Source organism: Bombus huntii, chromosome 8 (assembly GCF_024542735.1).
Source record: "Bombus huntii isolate Logan2020A chromosome 8, iyBomHunt1.1, whole genome shotgun sequence".
NCBI classification, from domain to species: Eukaryota; Metazoa; Arthropoda; class Insecta; order Hymenoptera; family Apidae; genus Bombus; species Bombus huntii.
The window spans coordinates 4,110,511-4,124,896 of NC_066245.1; the positions used below are offsets into that span (position 1 = coordinate 4,110,511).

Below are 14,386 nucleotides of genomic sequence, written 5' to 3' on the forward strand. Positions count from 1 at the left end.
ATTAAACATTTGTAACGCTATGTTAAGAGCCGAGCTGGACATTGTATTTCGTTCTATTTTTACCTTTCTACTTTTGTCGTATAAAATAAAACGAGTATTTGCACGAAATAAAAATACAAAAAGGTCGCTTTTTATTTATACGTCAAACTACAGGAAATGTATTTTCAAATGGTATATTGCTGGGAAAAAGATAGAAGTAAAACTTTTCTACGTACAATTAATTGAATTCACACGTAGACCATCGTAGGAACGTGTATCGTACTCTGTTTTTAATAGTTCGCGCAATAAATAAAACGCCGACTTATCACTATTGATATTTCTGTCATAAAATGATTTGAATAAATCGAAAAACGAGAAAATGGTTTGTAATTTTCGTGTCAATATTCTATAAAAAAAAAAAAAAAACACACGCGTGCGCATTGACTTCGCATTAAAAATTTCTTCAGAGAATATAAATTTTTCAGAATCCAAACTGGTTTACTCCGCTTTTACATAATAGGATTCGTAGATGCATAATTAATATACATCTAGAAGGACAATTATTTTCAAGAACGTAATTATCACAGGAAAATAGTCACACGTTATTCAAGTTTATTAATGTAACAGATAATTGACTAATACCATGCATGCTTGTGTAATATATATTGTATTAAATATCTTGTAATCTCTATAAATATTTCCAGATTTCTTTTAAACATTACCAATGCGATCACGATAATCATATCACGGTGCTAATCAAGTCTCAAGATATTTCATATTAACGCACATTAACGTATTCATGAAAAATGTCTGTAAACGTTCGGATACTTTCGTGAAGCTGTATATATCGACATCTGTCAGTGTCTACTGTATATAGGTAGCTTATATCTTATCGGAGTGACCTCTAAATCAAGGAAGACAATTAAACGCAGCAAAAGAGGATCCTGACAAATCCTTGTTCAGATAAGAAACCAGCTTGCAAGGCTTAAAATGCTTGATCTTCGTCGAAAATTTGCCAAGCAGCCACTCGAGGCCGAGTGGCGGACGTACAACGAGGTAACTAGGTAATATGATAATGAGGGAATTTCTGAGACTAGTGTCTTCGTGAAAATCACACCGAAACAAAAGTTGACGAGAAACGTCGGAGGGGAAACGTGGTGATAATTCTCGAAATAATACACGCCATCGGTGACACGTGTCGGCGGAATTATTTACGCGACAACCGAAAGCGTTTATTATGCGGAGCACAGTTGGCTCGAGCGCGAGACACGTACTTTTTCAAACGGGGCGGATCCCAGAAACGACGCGAAAACTGACTTAATGGTTCGAAGATTACGTTCTAGATTAACCACGCTCTGCGTGAAACGTTCAATTCTATTTACGTCGTCGTTACTACGATTCTTTAAATGAAGGGTCGGGGAACGATAGCCAGGACAATTTCGAGAAAAAAATGAGCGGTGAGCTTGGAGGGTTGTCGTGCAGGGTTTAGAAACGTGAATAAACGAGAATCTCTGAGTACGGTGTTGGTCATCGAATTATATATCTGATCAAATACAAAAATTTCGTTTCTACAATTATACGGATGAAATATCGTTCCTTTTCTTTTTCTTCAAATACAAATTTAACAGCAAGTCAATTTCATCAAAACATCGTATATTTAGTCAAAACTCCATTAAATTGCAAAATAAATTTCATTTGTCGATATTTCTATTGCAACGACTAAATTAGTCTCGTTATTCCATATTTGAAGTACGCTCGGTTCTAGCTCTCAGAAATCAAAGAAGAAAGCGTTGCAGTTTCTTTATTTAAAAAACTTCCTTTCAGACAATTCATAGCTGGAGAATTGTCCGGATGGAATACGTACGACAAACGTAGACTGTGACAAAGTGTAGACTTTAAATTGCAAAACGTTCGTTTTCAATTTGCGAACAAAAAGGGAAAATCGCGCGGGAAGATTCACGAGGGCGCGAATTGGCTGAACTGTACCAGATATCGTATCGAATATCCGAACAAATTGACTATTTGTCGCGTCTAGATGACGCGTGTTTCCCCCACGATAAAACATTTTGCGACACAATTCTGTTGCGACTGGTTAACAAGCGACCGCCTGATTGGCGCGCTCTTTTTTCCGCGAATCCTACGCGGCCAGTACAATTTTCAGCGCGGTCGGCATCATCAAAACGCATTGTAACACTAGTAACGTGTTTCCACGAAGCGATGTGATCGGATCACAACGAATCAGATACAGGAGAAAAACGTGTCGATCGCAAGAAAAAGGAACACTAGGCTGGTTCGAGCGTGATGAACAGGAGGAATCGCGCGCGACACCGTTCATCGGTAGACAGATCCACTTAGGCTTAATTAGCGACGATTACTTAAATACGTCCTTATTTCCATGGATATATCTATGTATGTATATATATATATATATATATATATATATATATATATATATATATATATATATATATATATATATAGCGTACGTATGTACGTTGAAAAGTTTTGTCCAATTTTTAAACGAAATACATTATTATTATTATTATTTTATTTCATCGTTGCAAGATCATCAGATTACCAACGAACTTTGCTTGCTATATATCTAACTGCCATTCAATTCCATACAACTGTAGCATTCATCACATCCAAACACCCACATATATAGCTTTATTTCTTTTTATTTCTATGTAGATTATCCTATACTTAATTTGTATAGTATCACGCGTTTACCTTTGGCTTTTAATTAGTTCGGTACCTACCTATATTCCTACGATCTTTTTTCAAATCTCTTATCCTATCCTCCAGCATATCTTCTCTTTCAATACGCTAGAATTTATCCTACAGCATCGTTTTAACAGGTGTTTCAAGATATCTATCTTTAAACTGCACAGAATACATTTGCGTTTTTACTCTTCCAACCAGGAACGATTTCTCTCCTACACGTTATCCGCATCTTATCTTCGCAATTAGCCTCTGGTTGCCTTCTTTTCCTTCTTTCTCCACGTATTCCGCTTTCTTCACTGTTCTTATGTATTTCTACCTACTGTTATATTTGGCGTTCCAAATTTCACGATATCGCACTTGACCTTGCAACTCTTTCTCCCGTTCCGTCAGAACTTTAATTATATCAAGCTTCTGCTGCCTTAGATCTTCTACAATCCTAGCTAACCGGTAACTATTTCTCCAAAAGTATTCTTCCCTTTCTCTGCTATTTTCTGTCCTTCCTATTTTCCTTTCTTTTTCACTCAGCCATTCCTTAACTAACACTCTACCCACGCTACCTTTTTAATGCCCTTTTCATATCTCGAAGCTCCCTTCCCCTCTTTGAACCTAATTTTCTCTCCCTTGCTTCACTAGATTATCAATGTTTACCGTTATATTACTCTATAATATAATCTAATTTCTACAATATAATTTCCGTGATTGTTCGTTACGATACTATCTTTCGGTAAGTTCGTATCCTTGATATTATTAGTTCCTTTGTTGCAGTAACGATCGCCCCCTGTGGATGACGAAGCAAAGCAGGAAAAACAAGATTGAACGTATCTATACCTCGCCGATGGGGGATGGTGGTGTTTGACTGGCAGGCTTCGTTGGCGCTTTGATGCAGAGCCGAGTCTGAATTCGTTCTCCTCCATGTGTCCGGTGGCGGTGGTGAAAGATACGGAACACCGCTGTACGGTGAGGTATCGTGCCTTTTTTCCATCGGACGAGGTCGCATCGGTCCAACTCCCATGCTCCTACCCCTCTCGTTGTTACGATACACCATGGAATTGTGCTGCATCTCCTCCAAATTGCTGAGCGCTGTCTATAAACGCGAAAACATTATTTAAGTATTTATCTCGACAATCACATTATCTTGCCACTCGAAGAAGCATTTTTACGTGCACACGCAATAAATTTTTATCGATTGCATATCTTGCACGTGTCTATTCAAACGACACGAAAGGAAAAACTCATTCATCGTGTTTCTTTCAACTAGAACAAAAAATATATGGATGCATGTAAAATAAATGTCCATTGTGATGTAGAGATATTCTGTCATTCTTACACACATACATCGATCGATCGTTCTCACGTATAAATGACAGCGTCATTCTTCCTGAACGTTGCCCTATCTTATCGACCTTAACTAAACCTCTAAATTCTAAACACTTGGACGTTCAACTTCGGCGCATTGCTAATTGCATTCCAAACATTTGGTCCTATCCTCGGGCATAGATGATAGTGTCATTCCTCCGAAATTTTGCTTTATCTCATCGTTATTTACTATTTAAGTGCTTAAAACTTTGCCTTTCCTTTAAGTCCACGCTAATTGCATTCCAAATATGGACGTTCGATCTGCATATCACCAGTTGAAGTTCGCTCTGTTGACTAACGTAACATAAATTACTACGAACTTGAAACAAATCGTATCGTATACGTTACTAGAGCGCCGATGTTTATGTATTTATGGAAAATTTAAAGGTTCGAGGATACGCAGGCTACACATATTATACAAACATGTGTAAAATATTCAAACTAAAGTAATATTTAATAAGCAAAGCAAATCTTCGTTTAAATTCTATTTTACAAATCTGCATAAATTTCTATTGCTCGAAAAAAGAAAAAAAAAGGAAGAAAAAGAAAAAAGAAAAAATGTGCATAGTGCATATTCATAGAATCACTATTTTGCAGAAGACGAATGCATTACGTACATGGAGCAAATGAAATGTAAACAAATTACTATTCTTCCCAGCTATAGCTTCCTTTAAAAACTTTCTACAGAAACAGATTCTGCCTGCAGGTACGATGAAAACGAACTAGCTCCGAGGAAAGTAATTTTCTTCTACCTTCGTTCTTTTTCGAGTTGGTCGGAATTTTCTCGTCCTATGAAACTCAGCCTGTGAAACGTTTCATCCGTTTTATGAGAGGACCAATGCGATATAAAGAGACTTAACGCAGGCGTTCGATCAGGACACGCCAGAACGAGAATCCGTGTCAGTTCCTCCAAAGATAAATCCATGGAGATAAGTTTCCCTTTGGAAAATATGAGCTTTTCCATCCTCGAGAAATCAGATCTTATATCCACAACTTCTTGGAAGCAAACTAAAGATTCAAAGTACAAGAATATCGACCCTTTGATAACAACATTAATAAACGAGCTCGCGTTCCCGTGCTAATAGAAATTCTAAAAGTCTGCGCTTTTTAAAACAGACTACGACGAAACCATCGTAGAAATCTGCGATACAATTCGTACGAAACGATTATATACGATACAGTGAGTGTTTAAAGCTTTAGAAGCTTAAAGTTTGCCACTAAATTCTTCTTATTACCATAAAAAGACATAATCAGGTTGCCAATGTTTATGAATTTATTTAAATATTCGAGAGTCAAAGCAGCAAAGCAGAATATACGTAGTGACAACAAATCGATCGAATATCTTATAGAACGCGTTGACAAATTTTTATTATTAGATCGCGAATATTTATGCATTTATGGAAGATTTAAAGATGCAAATCTTTCGCGTAGTATCAAAACATCTATAAAATATATTATATACCCATAAAATATACTGACAAAATATGGCTGTTACGTTCGGGACATTGCGCGTATATGGAAAACTGGTGTCGAAATTCCTGCATACTATACGAGACTGGTTCCATCGGAAGTCCGAGCTACCTGCGATAACAGACGGGTGGCTTGCGTAAGGCAGAAAAGGATTTCGCGCTGGTTCGCATCAACGCGAGTCGCGTAATCGCAATTAATGCGACGCTCGCGGTAATGGTCGTTCTCATTATCATCGCGGTGTGTATTGGATAATGCTCGAGCGTATTCGATGATCCGGCGTGGACGTGAGATCCGTGTAAACAGCCAGTGTTAATTTTCGGTCTTCCAGAATGGTGAAGGGAGAGAGGAGATCGGTGCATATGTACATTTGAAATATGAAGCGGGACGGTAGGCGGGACAATCGATGACGGTACTATAATTAAAGTATCCTTCGATATTTCGCTCGAGAACGGACCAGAGTAACATCACGTGTCGTCGATGTCAAGGCGTCTTCGTCGAGCAGTGAACGGAACGAGGCGATGTACACTACCGCTTCAAAGTATCCGGATACTTGCACGTTTCTACAAGATATAATAATATGCATATGTAAGTATCTGATAATAATTCTAATAATATTATTGCTATCGAATCGATTATTAATTTTTACAACATTCCTTCTAGTTAATAGCTGAGTGGCCATGTGTGTATTGGCAAGCGCATACTCTTATTTTTCAAAGAAGCGTCGTTTTATCACGTCGAAAATACTGTCAAATGATATACGAAGCTTGATAATACACTTGCGCTTAATTAAATACTATATAAACGTTATAAGAAATACAATGGTGTGGAAATATGTTTGGTAGTCAGCGTATAGACCAAGTGACTCCGTAGAAAACGTAATAAGTACGGTATTGTTTCTATCGATTATTTCCTCGTTAACTGCTCGATAAAATTTATGTACTGTTACTACGGACCAAAGTGTCGGATACTTATGAGCCATAGTGTACGAAGGCAGAGGGGGAAAGAGCAAGACGGAACAACGGAGAGGAAGTTTATAGTGCACAGCAAGATAAAAACGAAGCGACCGTGAACGTGTACGAGGAATTGCCGCGAGCGTCGCTTCTAATAGCTTTGTGTTGGCCGTTTCATTCGCAGATCGCGCGAAAGCTGCGCTCTTAACATTGGCCTGATGGCAGGCGGATTCACCTAACGTTAATTTAGAATCTAGATGAAATTCGGCAGGTATTCAAGAAACTCGACATCGTTATTTAGAACAATGTAAGAACGAATAACCGCGAGTCATCGGCCGGCGTATGTCGCGTGTATGCGCGAACGTAAACGACACGCGGTCGCCGTAATACGAGAACGTAGAACGAGGTTGTCTCTTGGCAAATCCTTAATTAATAAAAACGCTGCATATCGAGGAAAACAATCGTGAACAAGCATGAACGATCGTGCTTGTTGTCGGTCTACGTGTTGTTATAAATAACCGTAACGTTCGAGGCAAATTATTAATTATAACACGTTAGCCAGTACACGAGCGGACGAGCGTGGCTATCACGGTGCAAGGTTCAAGGGAAACCGCATTCTTCGAACGGCAAAGGCGAAAAAACCTATTAGTAAATGATATACACGCACGTCCCGTTTCGTTTTGTTTCGTTTCGCAGGTTTTAGGCTAGTCGTTTGCGAAGAGAAAAGACCGGGGAACGCAGAAACAGAAAACTAAGAAACGAAACGAAACGGTGACGATAGGACCTCGTGCAATGATACTTATATAACGCGAGTAAAAATTGGCTACTAGCATCGTGTAATACCATTTGCAACACATCAATGAGAGTGAAATGTTTGTGAATTCGTTAAGGAACGAGTAGTGAAATACATAATGTGTGAAAGAAAAATGAAGTAAGTTATTTTGTACAATGTGTAAATGTATTAAAATAACGCAGTAAATAATGCTATAGGCGTAACGAGTATAGAAATTATATTAAAATACGATTCATATTTTTCCCTCTGAAAGAAGAATAAAGCGTATTCTCTGGGATAAGGAAAACTTCTTCCTCTATAGCTATAAGATCAGCATAACAAAACATGTTAGCACACGAGAGTTGAACTTACGATACGATAATACGAAATTCATGATAGTCGAGTTCCAATAATAACGGTGCCAATGAAATTTTAAAATGTTTCGTATAACGTACATACCTAATATGCGTATTCTTACAAGATTTCTACAATTGTTCGAATATTCTCGCGAGCCTCTGTATATCCGTATAATAAGTAACAGATGGTCCTGTTGTATTTCTCTGGCCGCATATAGGCGTAAAATTGTGATTAATGGAGTCCGAAAAACGCTGTTTAGAGATTCAACTTGTCCAGCTCGCTGGCCGATCGGACGCGCTGTGGCATTCCAATTTTAGCGTCGCAAGAATTGTATGGCATAACGATATATTTTTAGTCGGTACAGAGTACATACGGTGTGTAGCGTGTACGGGCCGCTTCGAGTGTTTTCCCCCGCGGCACCGCGCACTGTTCACAGGCCACGCTGTAAACACAACGACAGGACAGGCACCGATTCTCTGTCTGCGACGACACGTGCTCGAAACAGGTACGCCCGCGAGAGCTCATTCATCCAACCAACACCGACCTACGCTCCTCCTCTGTCCGTGTGTATTTATATTACCGGCCGAATTACGATTCGGTGGACGAATTTGATCAACACCGCAGCCGTGTTCGCGTGCCGAAAAGTCTGCTGGCGTCGATTAACCGCGATCGAAGGGAAAAACAGTTTGATCGGATTTCGTCACTAGTCATGTTTTCACCGCATGCTTCGCTCCACTAAATTGTAAACTTTCCTCGTCAGATAATACACTATTATTTCCCGCCCTGTATAAGCTTTTCATCGCCATTAAAACTCGCAGGAAAGATATGATAAGTATATATCTTCCGTTGATCTTTGTATGTTAATGCCGATCTATGACCGAAGTGAAATATTTTAATATAAAATACGCGAGAACGCGTGGGCTCCGAACATATAGTTGCGGAAATTGCATAGAACGTACAAACGATGTAACAGAATGCTTTGATATATCCGATATTTTAGCATCTTTCAAAATTGTAATATTAAGGCAATCGATATTTTTTAGGTTGTGAGAGCAGGTGGAAAGGCATATTATTGCCTTTAAAATAAAATAAAAGACTAGCTTTAATAACAGAGAATCAACCGACAATGTATGAAATTTAATTCAATATCGTTTGCCTGTAAAATACGAAAAATATAACTCGCGTTGTTCCCCTGCGGCTTTTATCTATTGTATGAAACGACATCGCTGTCACAAATTTACAAGTGAAATATCTATCGCGTATTTAGGTTCGCCGACGTTATCGCGACGCGAGTCGTTGAACTTGCATTAAAAACACCTGCCAACGATTACTTCGTACGATACAGATCTGCGAAACGATACAGGACTCCTCCCTCCCACTTTGAGCAGTTTTTTCGTCCGTGCATTCTTTCTACGTGATCTCAAATTCTAGAAATAATCGTGCCGGCCGCTGTACGTGTATCACCATGTGTAATACACGATTTTTCTAGAATCACGCAAGACCATCGAGCTACAAGAAGCACGTTAAATCGAACGCAACGTTGTGCGTGAAACGCGAAACGAATGCAGCGATTTTCGCGCGCGCGCTCGTCGTACTTCTGCAGTCAGAGATCTTAATGAAAGAATCGAGTTAGCAGTCCACCGCGAAGACGAAGCGAAATTAATAAGCTGTCAACCAGTATGAACTGGTATGAACCGCGGGTTAGGTCGACTCATTCGATCGTCGCAATTAGCAACGATTCTCTGGTTGTTAGGGGAGCTCGGGAATCGGCGAAATCCGGTCTAAAGTTCGTTTTCTACCAGGTGCTGTTCATCGATACGGCAGAATCAAGGTAATTCGTTTTACTTTGCCAGGTTGTACGTTTCGTTGAGAAAAATTGATTCGATCATGCGTTCACCGCTTCGATTACAGCGATCGAAGGATTTGCGGTAACGAAGAGGTAGCTGCAATGAATGCTAATGAAATTTCAAAACGTCTCACAATAAACGTGTTTATTCGATAACGTTTTGTATTTATAGAAATTTTCGATTACTTTCACGAATCACGCGTATCGTTCTCTTCGCTCGGTTTATAATCGAACCTCTCGCGAATCCTCGAATCAGCTTCACTTTTCGCGAAGTTATCAGATTCAACGTCACAGAATCGAAATCTAATTTTCGCGAATTTATCTGTCACAAGGAGTTTTCGTTATAATAATAATAATAATAATAATAATCTTTCGTTAAAGATTGAAAAAGCGAATCGAAACGAATAACATTTGCAATCGTAGTTCTTCCACGTGTATTAATTTATGGAATCGATCAGCGCGCGACTTCCGCAGGATTCGAATGAAGATTACATGAAAAGAACACGATGAATCGCATCTCCTATTTCTCGCCATAATATCAGGCACAATATCGAAAGTATTGAAACATTGCTTGCCACGAACCATCGCACGTGACACTCGCATTTAAAATCGCATTTACCGCAAGCAACAGAAAGACACAGATCTCGTACTCAAAAGTGCAACAATTTACCACCCCGAATATCACTCAATGACAGCTTTAAAATCTAATTTCATTCTAATCGACTATGAATTGATCTACTCGAATTATTATCGAGTGAAGCTCCTTATTGCAACAGTCTTTTCAATTCGTTCCCAACGAACGATCTACGAACGATAATATAATAGTTCGGCGCAATTTCACGATTCACGCTTGTCGAGGCATAATTACTTCGTGGAATAGTAACAGAGATCTTAAGGCGGAATAATCGTGGTGTAGGATAATCGTCGAGCCGAGTGTGAAGTTCCCAACGAAAGAAAGAGAGAGAGAGAGAGAGAGAGAGAGAGAGAGAGAGAGAGAATAACGGGGCGCACACGCTAAAAATAACAATTTCATCGGTTGCACGGCTACGAAGAGGAACAAACTGACCCGTAATTCGTCGGGTGGAGAGTGGAGAGCAATGTTTCCCGAGTTGGCGCGGCTGCCACGCGTCTCATACGATTTCCTGTTGAGGAGAGGGCGCGAAGAAATTCGTCGGCCGTCCCTGCGCGCCATGTGTTGCTCTGTCGTAGTTCACACGGCTGTTACCTAATATCTGTTGAATTATGCCGTAAACAAGGAACAGTTCTCCCACGGTCCGGTTCACGGACGACACCTCGCGTACGACTCGGTCGCGTACGCGCACGCCTGCTTCATTATCGCCTTTCGTTTAGTTCGTTTGGCAAATCGCAGTTTCTAGACGTCTAGACTGGACTCGAGAGAGCTCACGCGAGCTATGATCGCGTGCCGCCGCGATAATCCGTAAATTGTTTAGCGGCAACGATTGGACAACGTCCAACGGAATAATATACGGCCGCGAGATAGTTACAACGCGAGAGAAATGTTACACGGATGATTTTGCTGGTGAAACGGTCGTGTCCCGACTCGGGAACGAACCTTCCGATGTTACGCGCAACGCAACGGATTCTAATCGTTGCGTGTATCGCGCTAATAAATAGCATCGCCACCTGTTTCCCTAAAGTCATCGACGCTACTGAAAGAGCTGTCTTCCGACGTAAGTGAAAGAGGTCACTGAATTACTTGCCGCAGTTATAGTCCAGTTTCGAACGATGATCACATTGGGAAATATACAACGGCTGTGCGATGCAGCGAGCATCACGTATTTCTTATCAATATCTTGAAAAATTTAAATTCTGTATAATTTTTTATATTTTGATGGTCGATAATCAGCTGCACGATAAGTTCGCTGTACGTACACGTAAGTAGTAAACGAAGCTTTAAACTTTCGAACAAAACGATACGACGATTTGTTTTCCAGTGTTATCGACAACGACGTGTCGTATAAAAAATTGTATTACATAGTTTATCTATTTGTTCACCTTCTTGCAGATTATCCGACCGTACCGAGGCATCTTATGCAAATGCCTACTAGAAAATTATGGAGAGATCGTGTTCGAATACTCGATCGCGAGAGAAATTGTTTATTGGTGGCAAAATACCAGTCTGTGAATAATCGTGTTTTGCACGATTCAGAATAGACGTGTTCGAGAATAGATATTCCTCTATATCAGAGAGAACATGCTAAAGTAGAAGTATTATTCTTAATCGAATTTCATGCGTTCGATGGTAGGGTGGCAAACAGCCTGTTCCTGGTGAACACGCAAATTTCACTGTAACGGTTGACGTAACTTAATTATCGATGACATGGCAGTGTATTTAGGTTTCAATTAGGAAAAGGGAGACAAGCCGTTTTGTGTACGCATGAACCACGACCATGCGAGCTTGTGCTTCTATTACGTTACACCGTGGACTATGTACAGCCACAAACAAGATTGCGAAGTAAACTATCAAGGGATACGGCGAATACGAGAATCCTGTACATAACGTTGTTTGAACATGTTTTTATCGTTCTGAGTTATCTAGAATTCTCAGTAATTCGATGATTAATATTAATCCATTAAGGGTCAGCTTTGCCGTGACCCCATCGGCTTCTGTTTCTAACATGGCAGCCACGAAAGGGAATTCCAAACATTCGCTTAATATTTTGTTCGTCGCTATTTCTAACCGATGATTAACTGTTTCAATATTCTTACGACTTCTGCTAAGTATTAGGTCGTCCGGAAAGTTTCTTTCGTTTTATAAGGAAATAGCGGAGGTACAACATTTTCCGTTTTATATTATTTTATCGAATTACGTATGATCCATTTTGTTCTATCAAAATAAAGATCACAACGTTCGACAGATTAGGTTTCATGTTTGTATAAAGATGAGTCGTTGTGAAAGACGTGTCTGTAAGAGAAAAACACTTTTCGAACAACCTAATATATACTTGGCTTAATTATCTCGTAGCTTCTATCGGTATATATCTTCGCGTTTGTTTCAAACGTTGCGAACACGGTCGAGTCTCGTAAATTTTAAGATATTTCCTACAACACGCACGATATATTCGTAAAACGTGTCGTCAAGCGTTCGAATGCTTTCACGAGTTTGCGTGTACATGGCGATAGTTGATCATTAAATACAAAAAGGACAAGAAAGAGGCAAAGATCGTTTAGAACTGTATCGGAGGACTAGTAGGCAGTAAGTAGGAGGCGTTTAATTTCGTGGCTTTCTCGCTTTGCATTTGCATACCGAACCGACGAATTTCCACGTCGGCCGATACGGAATATGGCTGACGTAATTCCACGGTATGATCGGTGTAAAGCTGGGAATACTTGGGCCGAAAATTATTTTCAGTGTGCTCACGCGTGTTCATTCGATACAGGTTTTAAGAGGTTTCCATCCGCGGCAATCTCGCTCGTCGGATCGCTATACAACGCTATTTGCATACGATAATATGCAAAATGTATCAGTGACGATGCAAGAATAACCTCGCTGGCGCCTTTTTTACCACACGCCTCTCGTCGATGCGTGCGCGGCACACGCGCGCGCGTATTTCAAGACTCGACGCATCCTCCGTGGTTACAGCGATACGAACGTGAAAATATTCCTCGGTGTTCTGTTAGTTTGCCCGATCGAACCCTTTTTATCGTCTTCATTCCGGAAATTCTCTCGATCAGAGCCGTTCGAACGCGATACGATCGCGCTACGCTATTCCTCGTTTTGCATTTTACGGCACACTTTTAAGTGGACTTTGTTCTGATATCTTCGTGTGCCGATCTCGAGGAAAATCAACGCCAAATGTACAACTACATTTTCGAACGTAAAAATCGGAAATATCATTTACCGTAACACTTGGCATAGAAAGATATTTTTTATATACAACATTTTGAAATTTCATTTGCATAACGATATACAACTGTCACGGCCGTATTGATAAAACTTGAAATCGATTTCAAGACGAATATACGGAAAGCACGAGATAGTTTCTGCGAAACTGCGAACAAATATTCAGTAAAAAAAAAAGGTAGTATACATCGTGAACAGCTGAAACATGTAATAAATGACAAAGACGGAACTGTTGAATTATCCAGGCTTATTAATATGATAACAATCATAATTAATAACAATAGATAATTGATTGCAAATACTTTCGTGGTTTCTGGCAAGTATGGTATACCCAGTTACATCAAATGATCTTATATCTTGCGATCTTCTATGTGCATTTTCGAATTTGTTCCAAACTTCGCCAATTTATATATATGATGACACTACGAATGAAATTTCGAGATATCTCGTAGGATATACGCAAAAAGGTTTGTATAAGCATTCAAACTTTCACGAATCACCAGCATAAAAACAACCGCGTGAAGAATTATGGATATGTTATCCTTCGAAAGAAGAACTTGGATTCGAAGATCGCTTTACAAAGTTTCTTGTTCGAGTAATCGAAGGCGATAGAGGCGGTCGTTAAATATAACTGAGGATAAACATAACAAGACAAACGATAATACATCTCGATCTACGATAATTTACTAAGAAGCGTCAAGTCGCAACAATTAAACGAGGTGTGTTAATAAACAAACGATCGAGTCTCCTGAATAAAAATTAGCTGTTTCTTCAACTAGTTAAAGTCAGTCGACGAATTACCATAAAAGATTCCATTCAGTTCCATCTCCGCGCACTCCACCTCGATATTTTTAATCGGGAAACATTCTGAGTAAGATAAGCATCTATACTCGAACCATTATACGTAGTATTTAAGATACACATCAGATAAGACAAGTTTCTCTAAACTTACATTGCACAATCGATTCAAACAGTATTCATATTTCAAACTACTGCTAGATACGTGGATTGAAATTTTATTATTCGCTCATTTTATACGATCACGGCAAATACTACTTTTACTTATT

General features: G+C 39.4%; 1 protein-coding gene and 1 long non-coding RNA gene across 10 annotated transcripts in view; one reads left to right on the top strand and one right to left on the bottom strand.

Annotated features, from left to right (window-relative positions):
* The window catches only part of LOC126868196 (CREB-regulated transcription coactivator 1-like), a 62,169-nt gene that overhangs the window by 18,713 nt on the left and 29,070 nt on the right, over positions 1 to 14,386 (bottom strand). For all 9 annotated transcript variants that reach the window (XM_050623428.1, XM_050623426.1, XM_050623432.1 and 6 more), the window contains one exon: positions 3,532 to 3,787. In XM_050623428.1, the coding sequence (XP_050479385.1) occupies positions 3,532 to 3,787 (256 nt within the window). The remainder of the gene's footprint in view (positions 1 to 3,531; positions 3,788 to 14,386) is intronic.
* On the top strand, positions 3,800 to 7,475 carry LOC126868220 (uncharacterized). The gene is made up of 2 exons (XR_007690553.1): positions 3,800 to 6,114; positions 6,190 to 7,475. It is a non-coding gene; the product is annotated as an uncharacterized LOC126868220 (long non-coding RNA).